The 15,146-nt window shown below is 47.1% G+C and overlaps 4 protein-coding genes across 7 annotated transcripts; 2 read left to right on the forward strand and 2 right to left on the reverse strand.

The window, feature by feature from the left end:
• Positions 1-1,276: 1,276 nt before the first annotated feature.
• LOC103647883 (uncharacterized) lies at positions 1,277-5,566 on the forward strand. The gene is made up of 3 exons (XM_020548631.2): positions 1,277-1,619; positions 2,972-4,502; positions 4,590-5,566. Exons 1-3 carry the CDS (start codon positions 1,388-1,390, stop codon positions 4,774-4,776), a joined length of 1,950 nt encoding a protein of 649 aa, XP_020404220.1. The 5' UTR covers positions 1,277-1,387; the 3' UTR covers positions 4,777-5,566.
• Positions 5,567-5,712: 146 nt separating this feature from the next.
• LOC100216779 (uncharacterized) lies at positions 5,713-7,122 on the reverse strand. Its single transcript, NM_001143178.1, has 6 exons — positions 6,937-7,122; positions 6,642-6,734; positions 6,377-6,407; positions 6,224-6,250; positions 6,026-6,146; positions 5,713-5,936 (listed from the first exon to the last, which is right to left on the reverse strand). Exons 1-6 carry the CDS (start codon positions 7,000-7,002, stop codon positions 5,882-5,884), a joined length of 393 nt encoding a protein of 130 aa, NP_001136650.1. The 5' UTR covers positions 7,003-7,122; the 3' UTR covers positions 5,713-5,881.
• A 137-nt stretch (positions 7,123-7,259) lies between these two features.
• On the forward strand, positions 7,260-13,207 carry LOC103647884 (pentatricopeptide repeat-containing protein At5g48910). Its single transcript, XM_008672382.4, has 2 exons — positions 7,260-9,425; positions 12,729-13,207. Exon 1 carries the CDS (start codon positions 7,339-7,341, stop codon positions 9,169-9,171), a length of 1,833 nt encoding a protein of 610 aa, XP_008670604.3. The 5' UTR covers positions 7,260-7,338; the 3' UTR covers positions 9,172-9,425; positions 12,729-13,207.
• Positions 9,280-13,913, reverse strand: LOC100281326 (CBL-interacting serine/threonine-protein kinase 1). Of its 4 annotated transcripts, none has more exons than NM_001154244.2 (13): positions 13,654-13,913; positions 13,495-13,557; positions 12,208-12,279; positions 11,999-12,106; positions 11,815-11,895; positions 11,671-11,724; positions 11,413-11,538; positions 11,102-11,314; positions 10,901-11,002; positions 10,441-10,557; positions 10,274-10,345; positions 10,059-10,133; positions 9,280-9,762 (listed from the first exon to the last, which is right to left on the reverse strand). In NM_001154244.2, exons 1-13 carry the CDS (start codon positions 13,801-13,803, stop codon positions 9,658-9,660), a joined length of 1,338 nt encoding a protein of 445 aa, NP_001147716.1. In that variant the 5' UTR covers positions 13,804-13,913; the 3' UTR covers positions 9,280-9,657. The 4 variants fall into 4 exon arrangements, with proteins under 4 accessions (NP_001147716.1, XP_035820677.1, XP_008667916.1 ...); XM_035964784.1 differs by having other exon boundaries at positions 9,335-9,919; positions 13,654-13,911; XM_008669694.3 differs by having other exon boundaries at positions 9,335-9,762; positions 11,093-11,314; positions 13,654-13,911.
• Positions 13,914-15,146: the final 1,233 nt, after the last annotated feature.

Below are 15,146 nucleotides of genomic sequence, written 5' to 3' on the forward strand. Positions count from 1 at the left end.
CCCAGGGCTCGGACTCGGCTAGGCCCCGGAAGACGGCGAACTCCGCTCCGCCCGACCCAGGGCTCGGACTCGGGCTCAGCCCCGGAAGACGGTGAACTCCGCTCCGCCCGACCTAGGGCTCGGACTCGGGCTCAGCCCCGGAAGACGACGAACTTCGCTCCGCCCGACCCAGGGCTCGGACTCGGGCTAAGACCTGGAAGACGACGAACTCCGCTTCGCCCGACCCCAGGGCACGGACACCGCCCTGGCCTCTGCCGACGACCTCCGCCTCGCCCGACCCAGGGGCTCGGACTCGGCCTCGGCCGTGGAAGACAGACTCGACCTCGGCTTCGGAGGAGCCTCCACGTCGCCCGACTTAGGGCACAGGCCCGCCACGTCAACAGGAAGCGCCATCATCACCCTACCCCGAGCCAACTCGGGCCGCAGAGAACAAGACCGGTGTCCCATCTGGCTAGCTCCGCCAGATAGGCAATGATGGCGCCCCGCTAGCCCTGTGACGACGGCGGCTCTCAGCTCCCTTACGGAAGCAGGGGGACGTCAGCAAGGACCCAACCGCTCCGACAGCTGTCCCTCCGCCAGGCTCCGTTGCTCCTCCGACAGCCACGACATCACACCAGCAGAGTGCCAAGACCTCTCCGGCTGCCACATTGGCATGTACTTAGGGCGCTAGCTCTCCCCCCGCTAGACACGTAGCACTCTGCTACACCCCTATTGTACACCTGGATCCTCTCCTTACGCCTATAAAAGGAAGGACCAGGGCCTTCTTAGAGAAGGTTGGCCGCGCGGGGACGAGGACGGGACAGGCGCTCTCTTGGGGCCGCTCGCTTCCTCACCCGCGTGGACGCTTGTAACCCCCTACTGCAAGCGCACCCGACCTGGGCGCGGGACGAACACGAAGGCCGCGGGATTTCCACCTCTCTCACGCCCGTCTCCGGCCACCTCGCTTCCCCCCTTCGCGCTCGCCCACGCGCTCGACCCATCTGGGCCGGCGCACGCGGCACTCACTCGTCGGCTTAGGGACCCCCGGTCTCGAAACGCCGACAATTATGATTTCCGAGCTTTCGTTTTCTGTTTATATTTCTGGATTAGAGATTACAGTATTAGAGAATTTTGATATGAGAATATAGCTTTGATATGCTTTTTAATAACTAGTTCCAACTGTATGGTGCAAGAGACTGCTTATGTAATCTGTGCTTGATGGGAATGGCTATGAATGAAATTGAAATGCTGGCATGATATTTGTCATCACATGACAAAGAATCTAGAATCTAGTTGTTATTTGGAAAGGAAGAAATTGTGTGTGCCGAGTCAGGCGATCCTAGTCCCATCAAAGACCCCTAACCCCACCGCTTCGCTGGGGAAACCGGGCTGGCGGCGTCGGGGACTAATGGGGGAGTACGCAGCGGTGAAGACGTCGGTGTGGTGGGACATCGAGAACTGTCATGTGCCCCGCTGCTGCGACCCCCACCTCATCGCCCAGAAAATGAGCTCCGCCGTCGCCGCCGCTGGCTACACCGGCCCCATCACCATCTCAGCCTACGGGGACCCCAACTGCGTCCCTAAACACGTCCAGCACGCCCTCTCCAGCACCGGCATCGCGCTCAACCACGTCCCCGCAGGCACGGATTCCCCCGCCGTCCCGTGCTCCCCACCCACTCACCCATCCATTGTTCCCTGATTGCTCCTGCCGAGTTCATCCCAATGCATGCGGATTGCGCCGATACGTTCCTGTTGTATCTGAACTGAACTGCCCGTTTGGTGTTTTCGCCCACTCTCTCGATGCTTTTGATTGCGTCTGTTTAGCGGATCTGTTAAGATACTAGGATAACTAGGGTCTGCAAGTTTCCTTACCAGATACCAGAGATGTGTTTGTCTGATGGTGTTTACTTTTTTTTGGCTTGTGGGTTATGCTGGCATTGGTGGAGTGTGTTGGGAACGTGATTGATTTAGGTTTTGTGATGTTTGACCTTTTGGTCTCTTCGCAGAGTTTTACAAATTTGTTTTCTCTTCAAAGTGAGGTGTTGGTCAGTCGTGATATTTCCTGGGATGTCCTGGTGTCTTTGTTTGTTATTACTCGTTTCACCTGCTTAATAAGACTAGTACTTATTACATTTACGCGATACGGTTTTGAATTTTGTAATTATTATCATTTGGGTTTGCATATCAAGGGTGTGTTTGGCATGGCTCTGCTCCACCCAGAGTAGCTCTACTCCAAAACTCTGGGTTGCTCCAGAGTTTAGATTGTTTCTCATAACCGGTGGCAGTGGTGGGTAAATAACTCCAAACTCCATGACTAGGTTGCTTTTTTGGAGTTTTCGGAGCAGCAAAAGAGGTACTCCAAAAAATTGTGCTGCAGCTCCAAAAACTCCATAGAGTTACAACTCTGGAGTCTCTATGGAGTTAGGGTGTTTGACATGCTATGGCCAGCTCTCTCTTAGAGTTTTGCTCTGGAGCCATGCCAAACAGGCCCTAAATAGGTAGAGCCATGCCAAACAGGCCCTAAATAGGTCGACTGTTCCCATGGTGTGCTGTCTTCTTAAGTTCTTATCCAGATTTTTTCTAAGGACTAGACTGGTATCTTATCAGTGATGTGATTTTTAGTCTTCTGAGCTATTGTGAAAGCTACTTCTTTATTGATGAGCAATGTGAAGTACTGTTTTGATTAGCGTTTCCATCTTTAAGATCCGCAGATATTTCATTGTGATGAAGAATGACTCCACTGCAGCAACCTATTATTCTTTTATAGGATCTTGCCAGTCGACATGGCACAATTTATTTAGCCATCTGTTTCCAAGTTTAGTTTTAAGTTTTAACTTAGCTTTCATGGAAGAATCTTGGTACATTCAAGTACTTTTTTTTTTGCTTGAAACTCATGCATCTGCACATTTTGTGCCTCAATGCCAAACATTTTTTTTGTTCATCTGTGATGGCTGAACGTTGTCTATTTTTTCTATCTTGTAATAAATGGCAGGTATTAAAGATGCAAGTGATAAAAAGATCTTAGTTGACATGTTAATCTGGGCTATTGACAATCCTCCACCGGCAAATTATTTGCTAATTTCTGGTGATCGGGACTTCTCGAATGCCCTTCATAAGCTAGTGATGAGGCGGTACAATATTCTACTAGCACAACCTCCAAATGTGTCTCAAGCGCTTACTGCTGCAGCAAAACATGTTTGGCTATGGAAAGACCTCGTGGCTGGGGAACCACCATTGGCAGAGTCCCCATACATAAGTAGCATAACAAATGGCAGTGTGGACCATTCAAATGCATCGAAGAACATGGATTCAGATTCTTCAGTTGCAACTCCACATAGCAGTACTCAAGGACAGAATAGCATACCGTGTGATCAGCAAAAAGGTGGTAACAGCAAGGCAGACAAACAATCTAAAGTTAGGCAACCTCGGAAAAACCAGTCAGATGAAGCTTCAGTTGATGGGCTACCTGGTAGTCCTAAAGGAAGCACTGCTCCCGAGCCAAATCAATCTCAGCCTTCATCATCCTCACTACCAAGTTCTGATTTGCAAGATGAGGGTGGGGCACAGGTGGTTCAGCTGAATACACAAAAAAACCAGCCATCTTCCCAGCCCAAAAAGCCTGTAAAATCCACTCTTTCCCATCAAAAGAGTGTTCCTCATGACTTTTACCATGGTAAGAAGCCTGGTGCGTCAACTGACTCTTCATCTAAAAACGGTGCTCCTGAAGTGACTAACAATGGTCGTCCAAGACAACAGAAACCCCAATCCTCAAAGCAACCAAGACAACAGAAACCAGTGAACCATCGTCCTCATGGTGGATCATCTGGCAATTTTCAATCATCAAACTCACATAGAAGCAACTCATGTCCAGCTCTAGCTGGGCATAATGGTATTCCTACTGCACCAATGCAATTCTGGCCAAGCGGCCCACATTATCATGGACCACCAATCAATTATCCTGATACGGATCGGTTGAATATTTCTGAATACCCTAGTGGTATTCATAATAACCAAGGTTTGCATGCCAACTACCATCCAAACCATCCTGGTGCCCATCATATCATTCAACCTGGTTACAATGGTTATAGCTACAGACCTCCAACTCGACCTAACATGCCTAGCAACATGCAAAATATTGGACACTGGGGAGCCAACCCGGGATGTCCACAGCCATCTTCAGATCCTCAAGATCTTGTAAGATATATCTTAGGTGCTTTGGAAGTTCTGAAGACTGAGAAGATTCCCCCAACAGAACAATATATAACAGACTGTATATGTTATGGTGATGCTAATCTACCAAAATTTGATGTTAAGAAGGCACTTCAGGTTGCCATGCAGCATCAAGCTGTTGTCAAGAAAAAGTTAGGGAAAATGTCATTATTTCTGAGAAAAGACGAAGATCTCTGGAAATGTGTTAATATAATGGATGATAATGCAAAATACCCAAAAGAAACTCTAGACACTGTTCATGCTTTCATGTCTTCTGCTCCAGCCTATCCTGAGATAAAGAGTTCTCAATCTAGGTAAGGCTCGTTTACTTTGAAATATGTATTATATCGTATATCACCTAAGAGTGTGGCTGTACTATTGCAACGTTTCTTTGCTTGCAGGTATCAAGCTGCTACTATGTTCAAGAAAACATGCCTGAAGCATCTTGCCCTTGCTGAAGTCCTTCAGGTTCTGAATGTCATAATCAACACAAAAAAGTGGTTGGTGCCCCATTCTTCAGGTTGGCAGCCGTTGTCGTTTAACATAATAGTGGCTGATGCTACTACTGCCGCTAGTGAAAAAGCTTAGCATTGGTACATTATCTTCTTGTATCAATTGAACATTTTGTGGTCCTGGTGTATCCTACCTAGCACAATGCTCTGCATTTTGCCAAGTTGGGGATTAAGTAGTTTTACACACAAGATATCTTAGCAAGAGTGAAACAGTAGGTAGCCTTAACCTGTTACATTTTAGTTGGACTCACTGTGCCAACTATCGGTAATGTTAAAAGAACTCCACCCGTAGCCCTGGCTGTGGTTATTCCTATCGGTAATAGTTGTGGTGGTAAGATGATTATGCAATCAAGGCATAAAGCGGTTCAGAAGGACTATGGCATTTTGTTCAGGCAGTACGCAGTACAGTGATGCCTGATGCTGGTGGTTATGATCTGCTCTCATTGTACCCAGATGGCTTAAAAGGCTTCCATGAAATATGAGTTGACATCGAGGAAATTTTCTGTAGTATTGGTATAGTTTCATAGCTGTTGCTACTGATTGAAGACTCGAGCTATTCATATTGTATTCCCAGTTTCTACTTGCAGCAAGTATGGCTGTGAAGTTAAGTGTATCCACTTTTGAAGCATGACGAGAGAGTCTGAAATGCAAGCAAACTGCATTAAAGACAGTCATGCTGTTGGCTGCAAGGTTACCTATAGTTTGGTTACCTCTTGTCTCCGTTGGGAAAGGTTTGGAGTTCCATCTAAAGCACCTTTCAGCATCTTTGCTCCCATCTTAGACTGTGGGATGTTTCCTGTAATGCTGACAGTTATCAAACTATTGTGGTGCTTCTTGTAAATCTTACTGGTTGCTGATCCTGCCAATTGTTCTGGTTGCCATGTTGCCTGGGAGTGAATGGTCAATGATTCTGTTAAATGCTTGGACATGCTGTTGTGTGTTTCTGGTTGCCCTCGAAGCAGTTTTAAAGCAAAGCTAACTGAACGTAGTAGCAACAAGGCAGACGAAATCAGGAAACCAATACAAAAGTGATTTTACATGTTTGGAAAGTCTGAAACAACAAAGTTAGAAGGCACAGGTTGGCACGTTTATTCAGGATGGTGTGATTGTTTTACATCTGTATACAACGTAGCAAGAAGCTCTTCTCGCCTATGAACATGGACAGAGCCCACCGTCTTCCTCTATGGTAGAAATGGGTTCTGAGAGGAACACAGTTCCTTTTGCCGTTGATACGCTCTTCACAAATCCAGAATGACCCCACTCATTAGGTAAAAGGATTCATTGCAGATAACTAAAGAAAACGGGAAAGTTGAAGCGTAGGTTACCTTGATGCGCTGAAGGCGCCAAAAGAAACTGCTGCAAACATTATGAGTAGAAACGGGGCTTTAACCAACGTTCTATTTGATCTTCCGTGGCTAGTTGGAACACCAGAACGCATAACATGAACTGCGTGAACGATGATACATGTAATTAGCTACAAACAAAGATTGTGTGAATCATGTCCATCATGGAATCTAGTTCACCTTCCATCCTACTCCCTGATCTTCTTCCTGCAAACGATGGACGAGATACGACTCATCAGTGCACAGCACACGTCAGAGAATACCTTACTGCTTGCAGTAGTTCTTTTTTTTGCCGAAGCAAAATACGAATTATCTGAGTGGTTAACAACGTACCGTCCTTCAAACAAGAATATGCTTCTGCTATCTGCAAGGTGCAAAAGCAGACGGTTTTGTAATGGCGGTGGAGGAAAGAGTAAGCTCAGGACTCAGGAATTATGTTACGATACTTTGCGCAATCGATCCAATTCAGACGTCACACAATTCGGGAATGGTTTGCATCTATCTATGTGTAAGAAAAACAAACAAATATACGATCTTGAAAAGAAAATATGGGTTCATTTTCATATCTGCTCGCAGATTATCTAAAACTTTACCTTACCTCCTTGAATTTTGACTCAGCCTGCGATTTCAGATGCGTTGGGACACGATCAGGATGGGACTCCATCACCATTCTTCTATACGCAGCCTTCACCTGCATGCATCACAGTGATGGAACGGAACGTAGAAACTAAGAATCCGGAAAGCGTACAGGACGATTCTGATCAACCACCGCCCGTTTTGACCCAAAAATCCTACAGAATCAGCTCAGGAATTGGCGCTGCGGAGCAGCCTCAGGAAGAATCGCATTCGTTTGGGAGCGGGAGAATTGAGAGAGATGGGAGTCAAGAGCGGACCTCGGAAGGGGAGGGCCTGGAGTAGGGAGGGAAGCCCAGGAGCTCCATGGCCTCGCTGCTCCTCATCGCCCCGTGCCGACCCCGTCTCCTGCGGCGGGGCGGGGGCGGGGGCGGGCGGGGCGGTGCGGGGCTTGGTTAGGCGTCACGCACGTCGGGAAGGTCACGACTCGCGCAGCGGTACTCTGTAGGCATCGAGCGGCGAAGAGCTGGTCGACGCGCTTGCTCCCTTTGGACGCCTCGGTGGCAAACCCCCAGCCGTCGAATCTCTTCCGCCGATCCGACGGCTACAACCCAGGCTGCAGGCTTCCAAGCAAACTCGAACGCAGCGGGTTTACGGTCTCCTTCTCCCGCGGTCCCGCCGCGGCAAACTCGAACGCCTCGCGACGCGTGCTCTCTCGCGCGATGCGCTCGCGGGGAGGCGGCGCGGCGGCGTGGCCGGAGCACCTGGCCGCGCACGCGCGCCTCCTCAAGTCGGCGTGCCCGGACGCGTTCCTCCTCACCACCGCGATGCGGGGCTACCTCCGCGCGTGCCTCCCGCTGCAAGCCCTGCTCTTGCTTCGCTCGGTCCTGCCGCGGGCGCCCCGCCTCCTCGACAACTCCTTCTCGCTCTCCCTAGCGATGCAGGCATCCGCCGCGCTCTCGGCCTCCGTTCCGGCTATGCGTGACCTCGGCCTCGGCGCTGCGTCCCTCCACGCGCGCGCGCTCAAGTCCGGCTTCGCCGCAGCCGACCTCTTCGTGCGCACCGCGCTCGTCGAGGCTTACGCCAAGGCGGGGCGCGCGGACCTCGCGCGCGCCGCTTTCGACGAGGCGCCGCGCAGGGACGTGTTCCTCTGCAACGTCATGCTCGCGGCATACGTTACGCGTGGCGAGGTTGCGGAGGCGAGGAGAGTGTTCGATGGAATGCGCGAGAGGGACATGGTCTCTTGGAACACGATGATCCATGGGTATGCGGTGAATGGGGAGGTCGACCTGGCGAGAGAGGTGTTCAACGGCATGGACGACAGGGATGCCTTCTCGTGGAGCTCCATGATGTCGGCGTACACCAAGGGGCGGAGGTCCAAGGATGCGCTGGAGCTGTGGCGGGAGATGCGCGCGGCCTGTGTCAACCCGGACTGCACCACCATGGTGAGCGTGCTCTCGGCGTGCAGTGATATGGGGGCGCTTGCTGTTGGTGCTGAAGTGCATCAGTTTGTGGAGAGCAATGGGGTTGAATTGGATGTCAAGCTTGGGACCGCTCTGATCGACATGTATGCCAAGTGCGGTGACATTGAGAATTCAGTAAGAGTGTTCCACTCTATGCCAGTGAAGGATGTGCTGACTTGGAGCTCGATGATCATCGGGTTGGCCAATCATGGGTTCGGCCATGATGCTCTCTCCTTGTTCTCAAGGATGCTATCAGAAGGACTGCAACCAAATGAGGTTACCTTCATTGGAGTTCTTATATCATGTACTCATCTTGGTCTTGTGAGCGATGGCAAGAAATATTTCAGCTCAATGAGTGTAGTGCATGGTGTAACCCCTAAGGTTCAGCACTATGGATGCATGGTTGATCTTTTGGGGCGATCAGGTCATATTGAGGAGGCAAAGCAGCTTATCAGGGACATGCCATTCGAGCCAGATGCAGTCATCTGGAGGGCACTTCTAGGGGCTTGTCGCATCTACAAGAATGTAGAAGTTGCAGAGGAAGCTATGGCGAAACTGCGAGTATTGGATCCTCATGCCGATGGGCACTATGTCTTACTGTCAAACATATATGCACAGGCGAATTCCTGGGAAGGTGTTGCAGAGATGAGGAGGACGCTTAGGAGGGAGAGAATCCAGAGAATTCCTGGAAGAAGCTCGATTGAATGGCAGAATACAATTCACGAGTTTATTTCTGGTGATAGATCGCATCCAAGGTCCAAGGAGATCTACAAAATGTTGGGAGAGATGATGGATCGCTTAAGGCAAGCTGGATATAAGCCAATGACAGGTTTAGTGTTGCAAGACATTGATGAGCAATCTAAGGAACGTGCACTGGCTGAACATAGTGAGAAGCTGGCAGTTGCTTTTGGGCTGCTAACCACTCCTGCAGGGTCAACTCTCCGAATAACAAAAAATCTCAGAGCTTGTGAAGACTGCCATTCAGCTATTAAGCTTATTGCCCTGTTATACGAGCGCAAGTTGATTATTAGAGACCGTAACCGTTTCCACCATTTCAGTGAAGGACGGTGCTCATGCAAGGACTACTGGTGATTGGCAAAGTTTCAAACTTGTACCAAATGCACCGTGTAGGAGTTGTTATCTTATTTCCATGGTCTTCACAGGTTTTCTTTTAGCTGAACATGCATCTGAAAGGACTTCTTTCAACGAACAACATATCACAATTTTTCTTGAGTCATGGAAGTCAACCAGGGGCTTCAAAAACAAACAATCTTACATTCCAACAACAACAACAAAGCCTTTTATCCCAAGCAAGTTGGGGTAGGCTAGAGAAACATAGAGACCAGGTAACTCTGAATCTCTTATATGTGTAGTTTACTTGTTTACATCATATTATCCCTTAGGAGCTCAATACATCGTCAGATGCCAATTTGTCATAAACTAAGATTCTTGAGGTTTCATGACAAAAGGCATAAGAGAGCACATTTAAAATAGGTGCATGGACAATATACTGTTTTAAATTCAGTATATTGTTTGTGTTAGTTTGTGTCTATAGGCTATTTAGTAAGTGTCTCTTTGTTAAAAGCTACTATTATATCTACCTATATCTTGTCTGATAGAGTCCTGCTTTAAAAATTGCTGGCTTTTGCATGTGCCCAAGTCCTCTGAGAGCGTCTCACACAACTGCAACATTGAAACAAAATGATAGACATAATAAATCAAATACCTGCTAAAGTGAAATTATCCGGAACATTTAAGCCATTCAAATGAAGGACAGGCTTGGCGTAGTGGTAAGAAGCCTTTCCACTGAGCCAAAGGTTCTGGGTTCGATGCAACCTCTCTGCAAAAATGCAGGGATAAGGCTTGCCTCGGTTATTTTTTTCCAGACCCCACTCATGTGGGAGCCCCAGCACTGAGTATGTTCTTTTTTTCTTATTTAAGCCATTCAAATACAGAATTATCAAGGGAATGGGCAATACCTTTCTGTACAGGGAGCAGTCTCCAGATGACTTCTTTAGTTCGACAACATAAAGATATTCATTGATCTCAAACACCTGGAATCATAATACCACAATGTTAACAGGAAGGTCCAATAGAAACTTCATAAAAAGAAACAGGAAGTCTAATAGAAATACACTAGGCACCATGGCAGACAGCTGCATTAAACTACAAATATGTTATGCACTAAAAATACCTCAGCAGAAATTAATAATGACTCTTGCCCTCTTGAATTTGCTAGTCCCTTGCAGTCTTGGATCACTTTTAGCTGCAGGACATGATAATATGATCCTCAGCATCCCTGATTCTGAACACACAGAGCTGGAAGTCCATGACATGAATACATGATAGGAGATCACTTACCTTGCCGTTGCTCTTATGTACCTGGAACCCCATTTTTCTGACAATGCTCTCAATCTTCTCAAATAAATAAGCTGGGGAATAATTTGATGCAAATCTGATTTTCCTTTCAGAAACATCCTGCACTCAAGTCACATGTCTGACTTCAGTGGAAGGTTATGACGACTATGAAAAACATCTATATCTCTAGAGTATTATTAACAATGTCAATGCCCAATAAAGGCACAGAGACAACTAAACAAGGCAGGCTTTGCGAATTTCTGGTTCCTGGGTGCTATTCTTGACTTCTTGTCATACGCTTTTTAACATTTCTACCATCTCATTGAACCCTTCTATTTCCAACTTAGGAATTGCTTTGTATGTAGAGTCTGGGATAGGACTTAGTTCAAATTTAAAGTCTTCAGTAAATGTGAAGAAATTAAAACATACTAAAAAATTAGACCCAAACAAACATTCAGCTTACCTCTTTCTCAAAAAATCCGGATAGATCAAGGCAGGAGGACATTCCAATGAGCTGGAAAGCATTGATTTGGTTGATTGCTATCTTGTCTTGGATGTCATTATGCTTTAAAATACACAGACAAAATTCAGTCTTTATCAGTCTGCTAAACGCCTAAAACCATGGTGTTATATGGAAACTGTAAGTCTTTATCACATAGGTTACCTCGGTGATGTTTAGGCTGTCTTCATCCATGCTGATATCTTCTTCATCATCGCTAAATGGCATAGCTGGAGCATAGCCTTGCTTGAACCAATCATGTGCCCTTATTCCATCCACATCTATGCGTGTAACCGGGTTAGGATCCAGGATTTTTCTCAGTATATCTTGGGCACCTTGGGAGAGCCACTTTGGAATGTGAGCATTCCCCTTGAGAATCTGAGAAGAATAAACATCACATCGTTGAGATATGGTTGCGTGAAACGAAATTAGCCAAATATATATATTCTGGTCATACTCCATTCCTTCCTTTATACCTTCTGGTAAAGGACAACCACATTTTGGTCGTCGAATGGAAGATTCCCTGTAAGCATTACATATAGAATAACACCACAGGACCATACGTCAGATATCGAGCCGTCATAACCTTTGTTCAGAAGGACCTAAAAACACCGTGGTCAGCAATTCAGTCTTCCACGTGCATGATTCAGATCTGAAGTAGAAATGATGGAACCAAGCATCCTAGTAGCTTGAACGCCACTACACCGGAACCAAAAATAGTGCTTGATTCTTACCTCAGGGGCTATGTAGTTAGGGCTGCCACATGTGGTATGCAACAAACCATCTTTCTGGGGGAAAAAAAAGAGAGCCGTCATTTTAGGCACACACAGACAAAATGATTCAGACTGATCTGACACCAGAGAGGAAGGATGGCATACTTGTTGGTTCTGTGGAAGGGCACTTAATCCGAAATCAGAAACTTTTATGTTTCCTTTTGCATCAACAAGGACATTCTCTGGCTGCAAAAAAAAAAAGGTTCAGAAGAAAGGTCCTTGGTGATGTCCATTCCTATCATCGATTGGGTACCCCAAAAGCTATGGCGAAGGAGCGAGTGATGATTACCTTGAGGTCCCTGTGATAAACCCCCTTCTCGTGGCAGTATCCCACGGCATCTATGAGCTGCTGGAACAGTTTCCTCCCTTCCTTCTCCGTCAGCTTACCCTTCAACGCCTGCATATACTGAAGATTTGAGTTCGGTAGCATCTGGTAGCTGTAGCTCAAGATTCAAGAACAAGCTCGACTAGTTTACAGTCAAGGGGTAGAGCTCTTACGATCTTGTCAAACAGCTCTCCTCCATTGACGTACTCAAGCACCATGTATATTTTGGTCTTGCTTGCGGAAACCTGCACGAGAAGAGCAAGGTCAAATAATGGCCCAGTCCCTTGCTTAATTTTTTTTCTTTCTTTCTTTTGCTTTCTGAAACAGACAGACTAGTTTGATGTTCTCACGCAACTTAATATTTTATTTAAGCGTGGATCATCAGTCGGTGTAATCCTTGTCGATAAAGGTAGCTTCGGGCTTGGGGACAAGGCATTGGTCTAATTTTCTGTCAGGAAGCAAAAGCCTGACGTGGACATGATCCACTCAGGAAACCAGTCCGGTCGGTGAGCCAAACTCATCCATCTGCTGCTGCTCTGATTTGACGCCTCACCTATGCATCGTTGTATGTAGTTTTGCTAGCGTTTGTGTGGGGGCTCAGGCCAAATATAATACGGAGTACTCGAAGATGCATGTGTGTGTGAAGCAGCTGTGCGCACGCTATTCACTATTTTTCTCTCTCTCTGCCTTGCAGGACCAGAAAGCTGCCTGACGAAACCGCACGGCCGGAAGGAAGAGGCGATGATCCAATAATTGGGATCGCGCACGCCACCTCCACGAATCAAAGGGCATTTTATCCAGTGTGGTCGGGGTGTGGCACCAGCCGCCGTCCGATCATCGGGGGCTGACGGCTGGGATGTCGCACGTGGCGTGTCGTCCCCGGATGGGCAACGGCTGTCAGCAGATCTGGAAGGAGAAGGACCCGACCGGTCGGCGTCTGACCACCTCAGGATCTTTTTTATTTGGATTATTAGATTATTTTTAGTGTTATATAATAATTGATCGATTGATGTGTACAGCAATAATAAATAAAATAAGAGGCACGAGTACAGATGGAATTTCTCGGAATGCAACAGTAAAAAGACTATTCTTTGGCCTAACTCTACCCTGGGTTGTGTTTGTGATTTGTGAACTGTCAAGTGGGCAGTGGAAAAGAAATGTACTTTTCTAGCAGTAGTGACTGAGCTGCGGCGGCCTGATTTTTCTATGATTTGTCGTGGCCTCGAGATTCAAACGCAACTTGTTCAACGGCACACAGTGGCTGATTTCTTGCTTGCTTGTCGTCGTCGGCCCCCGCACGGCCGCACCGCACGCAAACTAAACTGCCAAAACTACCCTTCCTCTTCTTCCTCCCTCTTCTTCCAACACGGCCGGCCAGCAGGAAAGCAGAACAGAAGAGCGCGGAACGAACCAAGAGAGAGAGGAGATCGAGAGGAGAGGAGGGAGGATACGAGCTTGACCTCGTAGAGGCGGACGACGTTGGGGTGCTTGAGCAGCTTCAGCGTCGCGATCTCCCTCTTGATCTGCAGCCATCCGGCCGGTTATATATTAGCATGTATGTAATCGATCGGCCGGAACTGGAGAAGCAAATAAAAAAGGCGAACACTGCACGCATGCACCTGGTCGTGGATCTTCATGGCGAGGATGCGCTGGCGGTCGAGGATCTTGATGGCGAAGGGCCGGCCCGTGTCCGCGTGCCGCGCCAGCCTCACCTTGCCGAAGTGGCCCTCCCCGAGCGTCCGCCCCATCTCGTACTTGCCCATCCGCATTCCGATCCGCTACCAACAAGAGGCTCTGCTCCGGCTGGTGGACGACTAGAGGCTGACGTAACGTTAGAGGAGGTGGGGGCGGAGCGGAGGGAGGGAAGCAGAGCAGCGCTAATAAGCGGTCAAACATGCGCGTTTATATATACCGGGCCGTCGATGCCGTACCCGTGCAATCGGACCGGGCCCACACGCTCTATTATTCAGGGCTTCTAGCGTGCGTCCCGTATCTACCTATTTATTTATTTATTTCCTCCTGTTCAAAGAAAAAATATGTTTCCCTTTTTTATTATTGCGGTGATGACGAGACTGGCCCGCGCGCAATCATGACCGGTAGTATATTTTGACGGTCGTTCGTGATTTCGAGGAGGCACAATAATTTCGATCTTTTTTTTTTGTGGGTGTGTGGGTGTTCATGCATGGTTTGGGTTTTGCTAACTTAGCACACCGGAGTTCGTAGTAATTTTTAGGAGGCGCGCGTAGTAACTTTTTTTTTTGGTTTGTGGAGCTGGCCGGTCTGATTTTTTCTAACGTGGACATGGACCGTTAAATAAAATAAAAAATACGAAGATGATGTGTGGACAAGGAGAGTTGGGTTGGGGCTTCATACGTACACAAATCTCTACTATTATAATGAGAAATCATCTTACAAACGAAAAAAAGATAATATACTAACGAAATCATTATTGTGCTAAGTTATTATCTACTATTACAAAAGATAATTTAGACCGTCGTCGATTTCTCATTATTGCTTGGTGTGTTTTGCTTTCGCCGGCTTGCTGCGTATCTTGCCAAAATCACGCCGTAGAGCTGTAGAAGATGGTGCACCATGGATCTGTGACTGCATGCTTCAGGTTTACTGACGGTCATATGGGCTGTGGAGAAGCTGTTTTAATTAAGATGCGAGTTATGACTTATGAGAACCGCAACGAGCTATATATGATGTAAAAATACTTCATATATATGTCCCAAAATATAATTCGTTTTATACTGAATTTATGTTCATTAATCAACATAACATATGAATGTAACTTGTATATATGTCTATATCGACTATTGTTCATTCCAATGTAGGCAGTGAAAAAGTCTAGAAATAACTATATTTTGGGAGGAGGAGGAAGTACAAAACATGTTTATTGCTTCTCTTCGTTTCTCTTAAAACAAATATAATATGTTCCACTAACTTTAAAAGTAGAAAACTAAAAGCCAAAAGTACTTAATCGACGGCCTTTCTTGGATAATCTAGCTATGGGGCGAGGTACATAATCACCTTCTGCTTGATTATTGCTTTGTGTCTTGCTAATTTTAAGGACGTTGACAAGAAAAAAAAACTGGAGATTTATCTTTTG

Source organism: Zea mays, chromosome 2 (assembly GCF_902167145.1).
Source record: "Zea mays cultivar B73 chromosome 2, Zm-B73-REFERENCE-NAM-5.0, whole genome shotgun sequence".
In the NCBI taxonomy this organism is placed as follows: Eukaryota; Viridiplantae; Streptophyta; class Magnoliopsida; order Poales; family Poaceae; genus Zea; species Zea mays.

What these genes read in the sequence shown, in the direction of transcription:
- LOC100216779 (NM_001143178.1), bottom strand. Translation starts at nt 7,002, where the DNA reads ATGAGGAGCAGCGAGGCCATGGAGCTCCTGGGCTTCCCTCCCTACTCC. An exon ending in CTGAGTCAAAATTCAAGGAG is followed by an intron (nt 6,408 to 6,641) that starts GTAAGGTAAAGT and finishes TGCACCTTGCAG; the next exon opens with ATAGCAGAAGCATATTCTTG. An exon ending in ATATTCTTGTTTGAAGGACG is followed by an intron (nt 6,251 to 6,376) that starts GTACGTTGTTAA and finishes CATCGTTTGCAG; the next exon opens with GAAGAAGATCAGGGAGTAGG.
- LOC100281326 (XM_008669694.3), bottom strand. Translation starts at nt 13,803, where the DNA reads ATGCGGATGGGCAAGTACGAGATGGGGCGGACGCTCGGGGAGGGCCAC. An exon ending in TGGTTGTCCTTTACCAGAAG is followed by an intron (nt 11,315 to 11,412) that starts GTATAAAGGAAG and finishes TATTCTTCTCAG; the next exon opens with ATTCTCAAGGGGAATGCTCA. An exon ending in TACATAAGAGCAACGGCAAG is followed by an intron (nt 10,346 to 10,440) that starts GTAAGTGATCTC and finishes CATGTCCTGCAG; the next exon opens with CTAAAAGTGATCCAAGACTG.
- LOC103647884 (XM_008672382.4), top strand. Translation starts at nt 7,339, where the DNA reads ATGCGCTCGCGGGGAGGCGGCGCGGCGGCGTGGCCGGAGCACCTGGCC.
- LOC103647883 (XM_020548631.2), top strand. Translation starts at nt 1,388, where the DNA reads ATGGGGGAGTACGCAGCGGTGAAGACGTCGGTGTGGTGGGACATCGAG. An exon ending in GCTCAACCACGTCCCCGCAG is followed by an intron (nt 1,620 to 2,971) that starts GCACGGATTCCC and finishes AATAAATGGCAG; the next exon opens with GTATTAAAGATGCAAGTGAT. An exon ending in ATAAAGAGTTCTCAATCTAG is followed by an intron (nt 4,503 to 4,589) that starts GTAAGGCTCGTT and finishes CTTTGCTTGCAG; the next exon opens with GTATCAAGCTGCTACTATGT.